Source organism: Dermacentor albipictus, chromosome 7 (assembly GCF_038994185.2).
Source record: "Dermacentor albipictus isolate Rhodes 1998 colony chromosome 7, USDA_Dalb.pri_finalv2, whole genome shotgun sequence".
Classification (NCBI taxonomy): domain Eukaryota; kingdom Metazoa; phylum Arthropoda; class Arachnida; order Ixodida; family Ixodidae; genus Dermacentor; species Dermacentor albipictus.
The window spans coordinates 11,852,740-11,871,396 of NC_091827.1; the positions used below are offsets into that span (position 1 = coordinate 11,852,740).

General features: G+C 45.4%; 1 protein-coding gene across 1 annotated transcript; it reads left to right on the forward strand.

Moving 5' to 3' along the window:
• The first annotated feature begins 15,323 nt into the window (after positions 1 to 15,323).
• LOC139047484 (uncharacterized) lies at positions 15,324 to 16,217 on the forward strand. Its single transcript, XM_070521295.1, has one exon. It carries the CDS (start codon positions 15,324 to 15,326, stop codon positions 16,215 to 16,217), a length of 894 nt encoding a protein of 297 aa, XP_070377396.1.
• Positions 16,218 to 18,657: the final 2,440 nt, after the last annotated feature.

Consider the following 18,657-nt stretch of genomic DNA (forward strand, 5'->3'; position numbering starts at 1 on the left):
CACTTGCCACAAAACATCCGTCAAGGCGTTCACAAGGTCAAAACAACACAGAATAGGTACGGAAGGAATGCCGCCAACAAGCGCCGCTTCTCGAGCAAAGATGGCACTGAAGCGCGACTGTAAACAAACGAAGCCGGCGCAAGGGGCCACGGGATGCCATTAGGCCAATAGCGACGCGGCGTCGGCTTCGGGCAGAGCGCTCGAGGAGGGGGCGGCATTCTTCAAAGCGTGGCAGTACTTTACGAAGTTTAAGGGGCTTTAAGGCGAGCGTGTGTATCCTCCCCTACAGCCCGGCCGCGGCTGCGCATGTCTGCCCTCGCGGATGAACGCCTGCGCGACCCACACGCCGTATATCTTGGACATAATATCCGGGCAGGCGTGAAAATGGAGCCGTTCTGCCTTGTGGCTTCATGCGCGCTGTGTTCCTGCGACCCTATTGTGTCGGAGGTCGCCTGATTTCAACTTTCGGAGACACGATGAACCGAGAGGTAGCTCGAAGAGCTTGCGTCTCGCTGCTGTCGCTCTTCATTACGCCATCGTTGTAACAGCGAGTGTTCGTTTCGTGGTCATCGCGTAAGATTTGTTTCTGTTTGCCTGTGCGCCCGTGACACCATGCTTCTGAATTCAGATGGCAAAAGATTACTTACTGCAATTGATACTGCCAATGAAACACATGGACCTGGACCTTCCTTCGTGTAGTTTTCTGCTACCTTGCACTTGCTATCAAACAATTTACCTTTAGGGCTAAATCCGAGTTTTGTTTGTCATTTTAGCGAACGTTAAACCCACACATGTTACTATATCTGGCGCTCTACTATAGAGCACACCTACATTCGTTTTTTCAGTTGATTTCTTTTTCATGTGGGCAAAGAGAAATAAGGAACTGATACATAAGGTGTTTGACGTCATTATGTATATTCTAACCTTGCTATGATGATGACTGTAGGATCCTGCTATTCCTTCTCCCCGGCATTATATTACTACGTACTCGTAGTTATCGCTTTCATGAAATCTCTCAATTGTTTACGCATCAAGCTAGCAATAGCTGAAGAGCTAAACAAGCCCAATGAAAGCATTCAGTGTACCGCAACTAGTACATAGAGAGAAAATAAGAAAAGGACAAATCCTAAGCGCTACGATATGTGTGAGAGATTTTTGTCTGTTTTTACAAATTCCTCACTCAACTGAACTTCTATGCACGTATTTGACCAAATATGCTCAATGTATTAGGATCGTCACTTGCGATTGTAGTTCATTTTATTATAGAGAATGTTAAGCTGTGTACCATTTTGGGCCACATTTGTCTTGATAGCAGCGTTCAAGAGTTCTGCAGTTTATCCGTGTTTCATAGATCGCACTAATTCAAACGAAGCTTGCGCTGCTACGAAAGCCAAGTTTCCAGCCTGTTACATGCACGAGTTAGAGCAAGCTGCAGTTACATGCACGATTTGCAATAAGAAATCCACCAACCAATTTATCAAGCGGCTTCTCTACTTTAGATTTCAATACCAAGGTATATGAAAATTCAGTCTCAAACCCAAAAGAGAGCAAACTGAATTCTACTGCATAGGACATAAATACATTCGACACCTTTCTTTCAGACAAATGTGTCTGTTGTAACCGGCTGCTCTCGATGTCCGTATCTGCTCTCTTCACGAGCTTGTTCACCTTGGACGCGGGCATCTTCCCAAGCGAACAAAGGTCATATCGAAGCGGTGCTGGATTCAACATCCATGCTTAGCAGGACCCATTTGAACAATGGACAACAATTGCACAAACTCAATTAGTTTCATCACAGAAGGCTGCGCACGTTCATTGGATGCCCTTTTGTTAATTTTTGCTACATATGCCTTGCAGCAACATCCCTAGAATACAAATAAAGGTGACCTCATTGCTCTGCAAAGCCAGTTCGCTGCAACTCGTAAACTCATTATGCAACTCGCTGCAACTCGTTATGTTCAGCCGATTATGAGACATGTCTGGCTACTCACGGAAAGCATCATTTGCTGTGCTACAGGAAATTTTCCTCCATATTGCTTTCAAGGAATTTCCCGGTAGAAGATGGAGAAACAAAATAATGTTGCAATAGGTACAAAGAGCATAAAAGGATGACTGCGATGTTAGGCCTCAACAGTGGAGCGAGTACTGCAGAGGCTATTCGAGGAATCGGATAACCAGCTTGACGAGACATAAAACCAACAAAAACTCTGAAGAAATAACTTTTTAAGTAGATGCGCCAGAAAGCAATAATACCTAATCGAAACGCACAGAATATTACATTCATTTCTTCTTGTATGACTTTTGTCTTCATAGCGCTAGTTAGCAGGTCTCGGTCTCAAAAGTGCAGAAATTACGAGAGCTTTCAGAATCGGCAAGGAGGTCAAGAAACCTGCCTATAACCATCAAAACCAAGTGCTCCTGAATGTATTGGCGACATCCGGCGATAACACCTTGCGCCAAACCAGGTAGATGTGACCAAGCGTGTCTACACTTGCGATATACCCTGTCTTCTCGTTCCCTACTTGTCACCTCGTGCTCAGAATCTGCGCTGTGTTTGCCGGGAGCACGTTGTAGACAGATGTCTTGACCTCTGCACGACTGCATGTTTCTACACAGAGGCTGCAGCAGTACTCAGACCGTGCGCTGTTCTTATGTGACGCGTGTACTAACAATTTAATTATCTATAACGTGATTCTCACTATGTTATGTTGGTATTATTAGTAAACAACCTAGCATGTAAAGCTAGATTTGTGAATTTATGACTCGTGTGTCACGACCCATGAATCATTCGCGGGAACTCGTTCTTGGGTGAATCTTGTATCGCCACTATGGCTTCGTTCTTCTCAGGCTGTTTCTCTTTTTATCGCACGTCGAAGCAGACAAGCAGCTGCCGCATATACGAGGCGCCAGCTGCCCCTTACGTAAATTTATTAAAATGACGATAAATGATAAGTGCGTCAAGCACGTTTCAGTAGAAGCGAAAAAAAGCAGATGTACTCATGCTGGTGTTGAGCGTTTCAAGAACACGCATGCAAGCTTACTTACAGCATTCGGCCAATAATCTTTTATACAGAAACACTTGTCAAGACATCCTAGTAACGATCACTTATTGGTGAAGTGTTAGCTTTTGCAACAAGTCAGAAATGGCACTTACGATGTGGACGTGGAACCTTCGGCCGCCGGCGAATCTTCGGAATTCGAACTGCAAATAAATGAAGTGTTAGTAATAATTTTAGTATAAGTAGTAGTATTAGTAGTAATAGTAGTAGTAATAGTAGTAGTAGTAGTAGTAGTAGTAAAAGTGACATGTCATTATCTGTAAAGAAAACAGTAGCACGTTTTCTCCTGTGCAGCATATTACGCAAGGGAATCGCCGCATTCGCTTTCTGTTCATTGTGAGGGCAAAGTTGAATTGATACTTTAATTTAAAAAATATATTGAAGAATGCTTGGTATGGCTGCGGCCAACGGTTAGATGAAAATTTATTTTCATCGTCGGATTTTCCTTCATTTCAGTCGTTATTCAAGCAAGCTCTTCGTAATTTTCGGAATAAACAATGCCGAGATAAGTAGCCCCGCAAGTTTTCAGTGACAACAAGTGTTTTAATGTTCCTCGTTCATCATTTCAGCATGGTGATGCACGGCGATGTGTCTATGCGCCAAAAAAAAAATCATTAATGATTTGCCAGTTGATCTTTTTTTTTGGTCATTCACAAAAGCTTTTACAGAAATTATAACCTTCTGTTGGATGTCTTTCTCGGCCTATTGTATGGGTGTTTTATTTATTTGACGTAATTTAGTTTCCTTCACTTGTATAATTATACAAGTGGGAAAAATCTTTACTCTGTTTTCTTCACAATTCTTTTTTGGACACTAAAGAAACGCGTGTATGTACTCTCACCTTATCGCTATGACACAAGTCATTCAGGCTTCGACAGGCCCGCCTACAATGTATTTCGTATATTGTGAATAAAGTATTATTATTATTATTATTATTATTATTATTATTATTATTATTATTATTATTATTATTATTATTATTATTATTATTATTTGCGCAGCCAAATGTATTGTCGCGGGCTTTATGTAACAGCGTCATTATTTTCTTTGATATGTGATTGTTCTCCTATCTCAATGTATTGCCTTGCCAATTCTGCAAGGCCATGTCCCACAAGCCCTTGTAGGCTTAGACAGGCCTGATTATAATGCTGTATATGTGTTATGGCAATAAAGATATTATTATTATTATTATTATTATTATTATTATTGTTGTTGTTGTTGTTGTTGTTGTTGTTGTTGTTGTTGTTGTTGTTGTTGTTGTTGTTGTTGTTGTTGTTGTTGTTGTTGTTGTTGTTGTTGTTGTTGTTGTTGTTGTTGTTGTTGTTGTTGTTGTTGTTGTTGTTATCGTTATTATTATAGTTATTGTTATTGTTATTAAAAAAGGAGTGACGCGTGCAGACAGGACACAAGTGTAAAGAAGTGGACAACACGAACGCCGACTATCAACTGAAGGGAGCACTGAGGCGAAAAAAAGAAAGGACACAAAACTCATATGCCCAAGCTCTGGAATGGTGTCACCACGTGTCAGTCGGGTACATGTGCCGGTCTATGTGAGATAGCTGTTAAGGCACTTAATCTCTTCCTTATGTAAAGTAATCGAAGGCTTACTCAGGCACGCACTTCCACCATTATAGATATGCCATGCCAGGCGTGGCATATCTATGACGGTGGAAGTCAGATTAAAAGTGGATTCAAAGATATTTGTATGTAGTACCATATTCAATATTAATTTTATTGAAAACATACGGAGTTGGAAGGGGAATTACGATGAGTAAATGAAATTAACTTAGTTTTAGAATAATTGAGCACCATCAACCATGCTAAGCACCAATTGCTAATAGTGTTAAGAATGGATTGCAGCATTGCACAATCAGAATTACAGGTGGTCGGACGGTATACCACAAAATCACCCGCGACAAATCTAACACGTGAGAGCACACAATTACGCAAGTCATTTTTATAAATTAGAAAAAACAACGGACCTAGAACGCTACCCTGAGGAGCTCCTGATGTTACATCTATAGGGGAGAAATCAGAGCTGTTAATAGGTGTAAAATGTGTTCTAAGGGAAAGGAACACTTTAAGCCATGCCAAGACGTTAGGCTGCATGTCAAGTTCCGTGAGTTTCTGCAATAGCCCCTAGTGAATGAATTCTGGGGTGTTATGTGCCAAAACCACGATGTATTTATGAGGCATTCCGTAGTGGAGGTCGCCAGATTAATTTTGTCCGCCAGGGGGGTCTTTAACGTGCCTCCAGTGCACGGGACACGGACGTTTTTGCATTTCGCCCTCATTGAAAAGTCGCCGCTGAAGCCGGGATTTGATCCGGTGACCTCGTGCTTAGCAGCGCAACACCATAGCCGCTAAGCCACCGCGGAGGCGTAGCCTGAAGAAATACGATGAAAAGCTTTTGAGTACTGGATAAGAATGGTGTGTACTTGAAATACAGAATCTAGTGCAGTGTGTCAGTTCTGTATAAACCCAGCGAGCTCAAGTTTAGTTTCGCACGAATAACCCTGATGGGAATAGTGCTGTTGATTATAAATGATGATGTGCTCTACAAGGTAGTTGATGACCCGAGTGTATATGTTCCATCCCTTTGCAGATCGTGCTGGTTAACGAAATGGCAAGACAACTAATTGGCAATGAGCGATCAGCATATTTGAAGAACGGAACAATTTTAGCCACCCGCCAATCTTGAGGAATGGTGTGGGATTATAATTATCGAATGAAAAGGACACATGGAAGTGGTGCAAGAATAGCCGATATATTTCTTAACGTCTTGTTGTTGAAACCAAGCTGCTCATATGGCGAAGATAACTGAAGAGCGTTTAATAATGAGTGAATTTCGCCGTCTGTAATAATTAATTCAGACATCACTATATCACTGCGAATGTTCATGACAGGGCATGACGCTATGTCTTCGGGCGTAAAGACTGACCAGAATATATCGTTTAATAAATGAGTACTTTCTACATTGGAGAGCACGTCATCGTATGCACGTTAGCAATTACGATGACAGGATGGCTGCTTGGGTTTAGTACGCGCCAAACTCGTCATGGATTTCTAACGAGGAGCGAAGAGACGTCGCTAGAAAAAAATTGCGTCTCGTACTTCATTCATTTCCGCATATTTTGTAACGTTGCCATGAACTAAAAAGAATATTTTTTGTCAGCGTTCCTATAGAATCGCTTTTTCTTATAGCAGAGGCGTCGAAGCCGCTTGTTGAACCAGGGTGTGGAGTTGGAACATTTCACTTTGATGACAGGAATGTACACGTTAGTCAGAATAATAAGTGTGCTTTTGACTCACGTACAGTTATCTATAACTAATTTATGTAAATGATCGTCAAAGAACAGGTTAGAAAGTGCTAAGAGTTCTTAATTTATTCTGTCGAAGTTAGCTCTTTTATAACACTTGATGTACTCGTCCTTAATTTGGCGTATCCAATAGGTGAGATAGCAAGGTTACCGATAATAACGTAATGGCCAGACAGACTGTCAGTATATGGATCAAGTTTAAGCAAGAGTCGGGATTCCTTGTTAAAGTTAGATCCAGAGATGGAGCCGCCTTCCATGTAGGACACGTGATCATTTGGGTTAAAGAAAAGTCGAGACAGACTTGAAGAACACAGTGCTCTTCTGCTACATTCGTTATAACAGATAACATCGGCCAGTAAATACTCGGAAAGCAGAAATCTCTGAAAATAAGCAAGGCACGGGTTAAAAAGTGATTGAGAACAAGGTTGAGTACTCTTTGTCTTTGACATTCGTCTGAAAAGCTACTGCCCATATTAGGGGGTCGATAAATTACACCAATGAGTAATAAACTGAAATCAAATTTCACCGTTACCCACATACATTCTAAAATATGCATCAATTGGAACAGTAGTGGCAATGAACTAATTTATTTCGAAACTTCGCTTACAGTTGCCTTGAGAGCGTGTATTTCGATGTAGACGACAGTCCGGTATGGACGCGGGGCAAGAAGAGAGACCTGTTTTTTTTAAATTTGCCCCATATGCCTGCTCATATACTATTATGTTCTATTTGGCTTTGTTATATAGCTCCATGCTGTATGTACGTTGCCTTACTGCACCTCCTCACACAATGGCAAAACGGACTTACTTGGGCTTGTCGTAAACGTTGCTAAATATAGCAACAGCGAAAATGGCATTATCAGTGTCAGAAACGATCGAGGCGCTGATAGGCCTAACGCCAGAGCTTCACGAGTCACATACTGACATTATCTTTGTTCGATGTTTACCTTTCTTAATGCCTTTTTTTCTGGCAAGAACCTGGCATCCCCCTTGTCAAAAGCAAATGCAACGGTTCGCAATAGTGTGATAATTAAAAGTGATTGTTGGGGTTCCTAATGTTGTCGTGCTCTTTTTTTGAATATGTCCTGAAGATAATTGTACAGTCATCCACATTGTTAATCCAACCTTTAATTAGACAATGCATTGCTCGACACGTCCTCTTTTGCTCAAATTTATTAACAAGGTGGACTTCCGCATGGTTTAGTAAGGTAATTGGCATTTTTCACTGCCTCCTTCATGCCAAAAACTAAAGAAACAACTTTCCAACGACTAGCCCGCAGGGATACGAGCTTCTCCGAAGACGTGGACTCATCTCTCTGGACGTTAATGACTAATGACTGCAGTTAATCGGCTCTCTTTATGTAAAGCTTGCAATTACATCTTGAAGATAATTTGTACGACACATGTAACCGTGGGTCAGTGATATAGGGTGGTGCTTCTCGGCCTCGAGGTTGTGGGTTCGTTTCCCGGCCGCAGCTGGCGCATTCCGACCGGGGCAGCACGCAAGCACTCTGTTCCGCATGCAAGCTCCAACACGCATGCAAGCTCAAGCTCCATAGACTGCAAGTTCCATAACAAATTGAATGTATTTATTTGTAATTAATTGCATTTTTGTAGTTGTGTAACTCATCGATTGTTTTTGCACTTCCTAACGCACACGGTAATTCGAATATTTTATTTTTATTGTGGTAGCAATTACATGGACACTCGCGGCACATTTCTTTCATCGGCATCAGTGAGGTTCCGTGTGAGGTTCCGCATAAAGTAGAAGGGCGATAAAATTGTAGCAGCCCCCCGTATCCTGCATGGGAGAGTACGTGAACTCATGCGATAAAGGCGGATCGGAAGCGTGCCGTCTTCTGCCACTCGCGAGGCACGGGGGTTAGGCGAGGAATGGGAGGGGGGAGGGGGGGGGGTGCTGTTCTTCTCCGGCAGCTACTGCTTGCGGCGCGGCCGTGTGGGCTCTGATCTTGAAAGCGATTCATAGCAATCTGTGACGTGGCCAAAGTACTCCCCCGCGCGGGCCCCATGTTCAGAGCGATCTGCGATCTCTGCTGAGTGCGCGTAGTCCTGGTAGTTTCGTATGCTCTGTGCTCTCGACATATCGTTCGCGTTAAAACGAGAGATGCACAAAGGTAAATTCGCTCGCTGCTGCTAACGCTACTCCTCACTCCATCATTTTGACAGCGAGTTTCTGCGATCATCCAGCGAGGTATGTTTATGTTTACCTGCGCGCGCGTCACACCGTGCTTGGTAATTTAGTTAGAACACGCTGGCGGGCTAGTTGGTTCGAATCCATGATAGAATGTGTAAGTACGACTGAACGAATACGCAGAAAAAAACAGACACTCACAGACAGCGCTGTCTCTGTATATATGTTTCTTTCTACATCCTCGTTCAGTCGCGCTTACATATTCTATAATTATTAATTTAGTTAATAAGCGAATGTTTACACGTTTATACTGCTGATAGCACTACTATCCTTACTTCGCACAGCTATCTGCTACTTTGCTACCGCAATCGGTGCTTCGCCTTTCCGGCGAAACTGCGACCTTTTATCATAGGCCAATGTCATGTAGCCGAAACACACTCTAAGAGGCGACAGAACTTTGAGACTTCTAGTTTGGTGGAAAATTGCAACAAAACGCCCATGGTTATGCCGTGCCTTGCAAATGCGCAAGTTCAGGACGGCAGATGCGGCCGCTAAGTTTTTATTTCCTCTGTTTAACGCACCATTTATACAGTTTGGCCGACAAATGGAACAAACGCTGCTACGACTCGATTTCGATGTCCACTTCCGACGTTATTGTCAGGAGATCACCCACGGATTATGTTTCCCACCTTTCGTTAGTCCTGCCCGTAGCGGCATCTGCGAGCCTCATCAACAGGGAAGCACTGCGCTTCACAGAGGAGCCAGACGCAAGCATCGAGGCATCGCGTATCCGCAGTTGTGTGCGCGAGCTGTTCGTAGGTTAGACCACAGCTGCACTCCTCATTGAGCACGTGCGCAAGCTTTGTGCCACTGCGGATGTCAGTGCACGAAAACGAGAGAATATCAGCGAGAAAAATTTAGAAAGGCAATTTTTATTCGAGATTAACATCCTGCGAAGGGCCGCGGAGAACGCTTTGAAAGACCCAGGCCAGCCCGTTCTGTTGACTGCATGTATTTGCGCAACGTTAATAAAAGTTGAGAGGACCCAGTTGAAAAACACAACAGGAAATTTTAAGAGTCTGTCGTATTTTGGGACGTTGTTTCTGTAGTTCTGTTGCCTGTAGTTCTGTTGCCTGTAGTCCTGTTGCCTGTAGTCCTGTTGCCTGTAGTTCTGTTGTCTGTAGTTCTGTTGTCTGTAGTGTGACGTCCTGTAGTAGAAAGTTGTGTAGTTCTTGATCAATATTTAATTAAAAATTGACAGAGACATCCGTAAGGTTATGTAAATTTGTTAGTACAAAAAAGAAAAACATAAAAGTAAAAAAATTTAAAAAAAAACGTCTTCGCCTAGGATTCGAACATGCGACCTCACGATACCGAGCCCGGCATCTTACCACTGCACCACCGCTGACATGCTTTTCGAGTGTACGTTTTGGCCATGTGAACAGTACGACGAACCGATGTGCTGATGTTTACATTTGCATTTTGAGAGCCAAGATCCGCTATCACTCCACCGCGTCAAGTGCCGCATCTCTAGAAGAGCAAGAGTGTTCGTACCATCGACAGGTACATCTTGCAGTGCTAGAACATCGATTTTGATGTACGATATCCTTATTAAATAAGAAATTCAGAAATAGACAACGTTGACTTTTAGGGTTATTACTGCTAGTTTCGACAGTTGTATCTCGTTCTTTACACTTTTGAGCGCGCATATAATTCGTGTGTTCAATGCAAAATAGCTACATGAACATTCGTGGATGAGAGTTCTTTCTGACAGCATACTGGCTTCTCACGGCAGCACTGTACCAGATTAATGAGACCCGAGCGAGACAGCTTTTCACGCAACTTTGTGGAACAACCCAAATCTTCTTTTCCGCTTCGCATAAGCTTGTGAAATATTCCTGGGAAATTAACTAATGTGTCAATGTAACAGCACATGTAAGTCCACAGGCCTGTGTGCCACATCTTACCAAAAAAAAACGGATACGCAGCCATTCCCGCAGATGGTATGATTTTGATCAGCGGCCGATTTTGAGGAGGCCGGTAGGGCGTTGCTGGTGCCGCGTCGTCACGGCACAATTGTAACTATTCGCCACGTCGACTTTATTACCGGTGTCGGTGCCATCAGCATTGCCGGCTTCAGAGAAGCGCGATTGAATACCGCGCAAGAGAAAAGTACAGTGTACACCACCGATGCGAAAACATACAATTTTAAAGGACCGCGACGGAAAGCGCTTCTGTTGCGACTTCGGAACTCTTGGCCGTCGCGACCGAATGTTTCTGCTGCGACGTCAGAATTGGTGTCGTAACGTCGGAGTCGCTGTCAGGATATAAAGCTGTTGTTCCGACTTCAGAACTCTTGTTGTCGCGACAGAATGCTTCTGTTGCGAAATCAGAATTTCTGTCGTAATGTCAGAAATGTCTCCCAATTAAGAAATGTCAACAACTTCTGTCGTACAACAGAATTTCTGTAGTTGCGACAGGAATTCCTTTTGTCTTTTTCAACCGGGCACTACAGAAGCTTGTCGCATCACACAATTTCAGTGCACTTCTGTTGTCATCGTTGGGTACATGTTGCGGAGATAGGTTTCCGTTGTGGAACAGTTCTCTGCAGTACAACAGCAGTTTGTCCATTACTTCAGGAACACTTCCGTTATGACAACTGGGGGCCTGTTGCAATGATAGGCTTCTATCGTACAACAACATTTTTCTGTAGTACAACAGAAGTTGGTCGCATCACTTCAGGAACACTTCTGTTGTGACAATTAGGGGCCTGTTGCCACAATAGGTTTCTGTAGTATTTCAACAGCTCTCTGTAGCACTACAGAAGTTTTTCGGGTAACTTCAGGAACATTTCTGTTGGGACAACAGGGTGTCTGTAGTGATGACAATTTTTTCTGTAGTACTACAAAAATCTGTTGCAGAGCTTCAGCTTTCTGTTGTAACAACAGACATACGACAGACTGTACTTCTGTAGTAGCAACAACAAATGTCTGTTGTACATCAGAAAAGTCTGTCGCTCCATCAGGAATCTGTTGTTACTACAGAAAAATCCTGTTGTACAACAGAAATTTCTGTAGTACTACAAGAATCTGTTGTAGAGCTTCAGCTTTCTGTAGTAACAACAGACATACGACAGTCTGTACTTCTGTAGTAGCAACAACAAATGTCTGTTGTACATCAAAAAAGTCTGTCGCTCCATCAGGAATCTGTAGTTACTACAGAAAAATCCTGTTGTACAACAGAAATTTCTGTAGTACTGAACACAACCTCTGTTGTCATTTTCAACTGGGGAAAGTATCATTAAAGTAATCGATTAGTTTTTTTAGTAATTGCTGAGTTACTTTCATGGAGCAGTAATTGGTAAGTTTCATCAATTGTATTTTTGAAAGGATCTATGTAATCGTAATCCGTATATATACATTCTTTCTGCCACGTGTACAAGTCTGCCCATAGCCCACGCTGCAGCTCGGTAAAATAAACCCTAATATTAAAACTGAAGCACGCCACCTCGAAAAAATTACTAAAAAGCTGATGACAACGTAAAACAAGCTCCTGCCCCTCGCACCCCCGCCCCCACAAAAACAAAGAAACAATTATCGAGCGACGAAAGTCCTTCGTCATCACGTCGTGAAAAATGCGCGAACATAATTGACTGCAATTGCAACGGCGGCAATATACAATTGCAAGTGGAACTGACGATCACGGCTTAATGTCACGCGCCGTATATGGAGCAAAGCGGGGTGGTAGCGCGAGAGAGAAGAGGGGCAGCTTCGACTCCGCCAACAGGTGCGTAGTTTGCATGGCTGCGTGCGGCTACACGCGCCGTATATTGAAAGGGATCTGCAAACCGCTCAGACCTTTGTGCGTGGTGTGTGCTCGCCGCTCTTGCGCTGAAACGAAAGACCGTACGAAGGTGACTTCGCCCGCTCTTGCGGTCGCGCTTGCCCAAACCAACGTTTTGAGAGCGAATGCCCGCGCTTATATTGAGTGCCATGTGTTCATGCTTGCTCGTGCGACCTGACACCATATGCTTGTTAATTCAAGTAGTAAGCGAATGTTTCCAAGTTTATACGGCCGATAAAACTTCTATCCTTACTTCGTAAAGCTGTCAACTAATTTGCTATCGCAATCGATGCTTCGCCTTTCGGGCGAAGCTGCGACTTTTTTTATTCCGATAGCAATTATATAGACACTCACCTCACCTCGAGTGAATAGTGAGGTCACATCTCAGACCTGCCAGCTTGGCTGGCTGCCGACATTCAGCAAAGTTTAGTGCTTGTTCTCGTGATAGTTATCGTGAGTTGTGCTCGCAACATATTCCAAGACCCTCATAAGACTAACTGCTCGAAGTTATTAGTCTTCGTTTGGAACGTAAGATAAGATCAATGAAAACCAACACACCCTTCTCTTTAGTGGAAACACTGCGAATCAATTATGTTGCTGTTATCATAACAATACCGCCTATTAAAACTACCCAATATTACGTAAAATACACTCACTTCTTCCTTCAGCGAGCGGCAATTCCAGCCACACGAATGCAACAGCGATAAATATGAGAGCAACAACGGCGGTTCTCATTGTTCCCTGCCTTGCCAGAAAATGCGTTCACTTTATGTAGCGTTACGCAGAACCGAACGGCGCATGTCGTTGCGAGTGCAGCTTGATCTACAAAGATTTCACCAGCTAGAGATCAGCATTGTTCCATAGCAAACAATACGGCTGCGGTCCCTTTATTACTTGCTAGAAGAATGTGTTCTCTGGGGAGGTGAGGCAAGTTTCTTTATAACAATTGAAAATTAAAAAAGAAAGACTTACGGAATCATGGTTTTCGGGCTTCCAAGCAACTTTCTTACTGGTTATATCCAAACAAAGCGATGATATGAGTTCACATGAGCGCGCGCAGCCACATCTAATGACCCATCAGCCGCCCATCGCCGCAAGCCGCACCGTATATGCAGGCGGTTCGTGAAAAGCGGGTGGTCGTCGCGATCGGTCACAAGATTGCATTTACGTTGAAACGCATGGTGTGGTGCGGTTCGCATGCGCCCTCTGGTTGTGCAAACAGGTAGCCAGCGACTGGCAACATGCAACAGTGAGTAGGCAGCCTCGTGTGCTGGTGACCAGCAAAATTTCGCGCCACGCCAGGATTTTGTTATTACGTTCGCTCTCTTATTAGTTATTTTTTTATTGGATAGCTCGAGTGGTTTGCCGGTGCCGGCATCCACACTTCGATTTCGGAACGCGACTTCTGTTGAAAGCTGGCAAACGTTCGGCAGTACGCAGAGCAAAGCTGTTCAAAGTCGGCAACTATCGCCAACAGGAGACGACACTGGCATATTTTTGTCGATATAGGTTGAAGCTTCCGCGTCATGGTGAAAACGCACTGTCACATTCTATGCTGCGTGTGTGGCGCTCACGTGGTGACCCACCTTTGGAACACTGAGCAATCAGCTTACCTGTGCCGCTTTTTTTGTTTATTGCTACCGCATAATGTTGCGACAACGTACATCACTATGTACTCGGTTGTGTCCGGCATAATGGCGCACTTTTTGTAGCTCTGCTACCGAAAGCTTATGTTGTGTACAAGCGACGCACCATCGCTTGTTGTGACGCCGGTTACTTGAAGCTCGACAGGCGTTACTTTTGGGTAGTGTATCCCACCGCTGCCACCAGTTGTTGCGTTTTCCAGGGTAGCGTACCCCACCGCTGCCGACCAGTTGTTGCGACGCCTGTTTCTCGAAGCTCGACCGACGTTACCATTGGGCAGCGTGGCGTTGTCGTCGGTCTGCAGGCGTCCGGTAGAGCATGGCAATCAGGCAGGGACGAGACGTTTTCTAGTGCGAAACTTGCACGGTTTATTCAATGGTTGGCGAAAGATAAGAAGAAAAGAATGAAGTGAAAAAGCACATTGCGGGGCCCTTTAAATAGGTCCACGAAAATCGTAGCGGGATCTTGCTCCCGTCAACGTCACGTGACATGCACTGAGTCTGGGTGTGGATGGGCGGCGGATCCCTTCTCCCCGGTAAGCTGGCACGAGCCCGCCTCCGCAAGTGGCAACCCACAGGTTCGGGATCGTGGGCGCTGACCCTTTCTTTTAGGCGACGTTGGTTTGCGGTAAGCGTTCTCCCTTAGAGTTGGACAGTTCGTGGAAATGGTTCTTCTAAAGTCGCACACACACAAAGGGGCCTGTAAGCACTGCGGGACACCAGCCAGACCGGCAACCCCTCGAGACAATCATACCAAACCAGGAACCCATCCTCCGTCCCAGTTGAGCAGGGTCCCCTGAGCAACCTATTTTCCCGGGGTGTTACACGCCAACTGTAACACGCTCCTCAGCTGGATGAAGCACCTGCGCGGAAGAAACAGGAAACGACGCCATCCCGAGTCGGGTTCTGAGAATCCTCCGTCGCCCTCAGCGTCTCGGCTACCGGGCAGAGACCGAGAGTTTGCGCCCTAGAACACATGCAGCTCTCGCCTGCGTCTTTTGTGAAAAATAAACTCAGTCTGTTTTCTTCCACCAACCGATGCGCCCTCCTTTCACGCACGGTGCCAGACACCATACGTAACACTGGCGACGAGGCAGGAGTAGAAGCGCATAAGTTTTTGAAGTTGAGGCCATGGCTACGTACAGGACCAATGCACGGCGCTGTTGAGCCTTTCTTGGGTAAATCTTGGGAATCGTGGATCCAGCACCTCGACTTTTACTTCGTGGCGAGCGACGTCAGCGATGAAGCGAAGAAGCGGGCACTTCTTACGCTTCGTGGAGCCGACACCTTCGAACACTGTGTGTGCGATGATAGCACTGAAGATCCCCGGAGAAGTCAACTTCAATGATTTAGTGACACTTCCCAGCCGGCACTTCGACATAAGGACACCCGAGCTTTACAGCCGGTACGTGTTTCAAAGACGCAACCAACGGCCAGACGAGTCAATCAGCAGCTACGCTGCGGTCCTCAGAACCTTGACAGCCGACTGCAACTACGGAGCGCTTCCTCCGGCTACAATATCGACGACGTCACCTGACACCCTAACAATCGCTTCAGCATCGAACCCAACAATGCCGCCCCAAGATGTGATGCTCCGGGACAGGTCCGTCTACGGCGTCTGGGACGAACATCGTCATCAGATACTGTTCACAGAAAACGTTCTGACATTTAACCGTGCTCTGGACTTAGCTATATCAGAGGAAAGTGTGTCAAGGCATCAGCGAGGAATGAAAGGAGTAGCAAACGCAGGGGAAATTGACAGGACGTTGCAAATCAAGCCAGGAGGCAAGCATACCTCTGCACGACATTGCTATCGATGCGACGGCTTGCACGACCCTCAAACGTGCAAATTCAAGGTAGCCGAGTGCTGTTTCTGCTCTAAGAAAGATCCCGTCGAGCGTGCCTGCACCTCTAAGAAAAAGAAAAACACGGAACCACGCTCCCACAACAAGCCGCAACAGGCACACAGTGTCAACCCACTACCTGTCAGTGAGTCCTGCTGCAAGCTGCACACAGTGAGTGTACGTACACACTGCCCCAAGTTCCTCGTGGACTTGAGAGTGGAGGAAAAGCCAGTCCAGTTTGAGGTGGGCACAGCTGCGGCATGCTCCTTTATAGCGAGGACACGGACTACAGAACGTGAAGAAAAACACTGCGTGGCTTTAAAGCGAGCTGCTCCATTTGCGTACATGGTCGGGTGAAGACTTACGCGTCCTGGGCACCGCAACAAGTTCGTGTGAAGTTGAGATCAAAGGGCTATCTGCTGCAGTTGTTGGTTATGAAGGGCAACGGGTGCATCCTCCTAGGAAGAGATTGGTTTTCGGCACTTCACATTCAGGTGAAGGGGATCAACCATATTGGAGAGCCAGAGATTACAGTGGTCCTGAGATGACACCCAGATGCCTTCAAGGGAGACATTGGCAGCTATACGGGTCCTTTAGTTCGCCTGGAACTCGAAGACGGTGGTGCGACGGCGAAGTTTCGCAAGGCTCGTCCGATTTCAGCGGTGCTGCAAGCGCTTATGGAACACGAGCTCTTAATCGTGGCGTTAAAACCAACGCAGCGCACCAAATGGGCAACCCCATTGGTACTTGTATGGAAGATCGATGGTGCACTCAGTGTCTGTGGTGACTACAGGAGTACTGTTAATGCAGCAGCAAAGAAGGCATCGTACCCGCTACCAACTACAGATGAAGTGTTGACAAACCTACATGGTGGAACCCTCTTCTCAATATTGGATCTTTATCGACCACATCAACAACTGAAAGTTGAAGAAACAGCAGCACTGCTCACAGTGAACACCACCAAACGAATATTCAGGGTGGAATACCTGCCGTTCTGAATTTCCGCTGCACCACCTATCTTCCAGTGCATGATGGAGACAATGTTACCTAGAATTCCAGGGGTGAATGTTTACCTTGATGACATAATTGTCAACGGGAATGATGCAAATGAGCATGCACAGCGTCTTAATCGGGTTCTGTCGAGGCTAATTTAGAAACGCCTATGCCTCAAGAAAGAAAAGTGCAGGTTCGGAATTACGTCAGTTGAGCTGCTGTGACATTGAATTTACGCCAATGGTGTTCGCACCACCGAGAGAAAGGTTGAGGCTGTGCTTCAAGCACCCAAATCATCTGACAAGACATCTTTAAGGGCTTTTCTGGGCCTTATTTCAATTGATGACTGCTTTTTGGAGAACAGAGCGATGGTCGCGATGGAATTGTATAGGCTCCTAGAGAATAACATGCCCTGGAAATGGAAGAGCAAGCATCAAGCCGCTTTCGAGGCGCTTAAGGAGATGATCCGTGCATCTACAGTGCTCGCTCATCATGAGGAGACGAAGCCCCTTCTTTTGTCCGTGGATGCATCGCCGTACGGCGTCAGTGTCGTCCTCGCTCAGGAAGACGCTATTTGCTGAGAGGCGACCATTGCATTCGGTTCGTAAACACTGGAAAATGCGGGAAAGAACTACTCCCAGCTCAACAAAGAAAGTGTAGCAGTAATCTATGGCATCACTAATTTTCACAAGTACATAGCTGGCCGGCATGTGACCATAATAACAGATCACCAGTCATTGATTGGAATAGTGAGTGAAACAAAGCAAGTACCCCGGGTCTTTTCATCAATGGTGACACGATGGTGCCTTAAACTAGCTATGCACGATTACTAGTTGGTGCACAGGCTTGGCCTACTGTACCGAAATGCGGACGCTCTAAGCGGATTTATACTACCAGCACAAGTTGATGAACCTTATCCCCCGGGAGACTTGCCGATGTTGGCTACCATGCCCAGCTTCGAGATTTCACCGCGTCAAAAAGCATCAATGACTCAAGAGGGCTCAGTTTTGTTCCAAGTGCTGGAGGATGTCTCAAACGGCGAAGTTCATAAACTGCCAAAAGAACAGCTTTTATCGTGGCGGAAACTGGAGATTGAGCTTTCAGCGCAGGAAGGGTGCCTTGTTAGAGGCTCCCGTATGGTAACTCCAACAAAGGCGAGAAATTACCTTCTTAAACTAGCACCTGCAAACGAGCGCGCAATTGTGGCCATGAAGGCGTGAGCGCGAAGGTACTTTTCGTGGCCAGGCATTGACGCTGACATTGAACGGCTCGCTAAAAACTGTGCAACTTGTCAACACCAAAGGGCACCAGTGCCCAAATGGGAACGCACAAGAATGCCTTGGGACACAGTTCACGCAGACTTCGCTGGTCCCGTAGAAGGCAGAATGCTGCTAATTGTTGTGTACGCATACACCAAATGGTTGTAAGTGTGCTCCATGAGCAATACACAGTCTGCCATATTGACTGAGGAACTCCGGAGCCTTTTCACAGCGTTTAGGCTCTCCAAAAAGCTTGTGACTGATAACGGACCATCCTTCATTTCAGTAGAAGTTGAGAGCTTCCTAAAGAAGAACGAGGTGACCCATGTAACAAGCGCACCGTATCATCCTACAACGAATGGCCAAGCAGAAAGGGTGGCTTTTGAAACGAAACAACCATTAGCCGTAAGCAAGGGCGGAACATTCGCGTGTAGGCTGGCCCAGTTCTTGCTAACGCAACACATCACCATCTGCGAATCAACGGGTGAAATGCCAGCTGCACTTATGTTTGGGCGTGAGCCTGATCCCTATTGAAAATCCCAGCA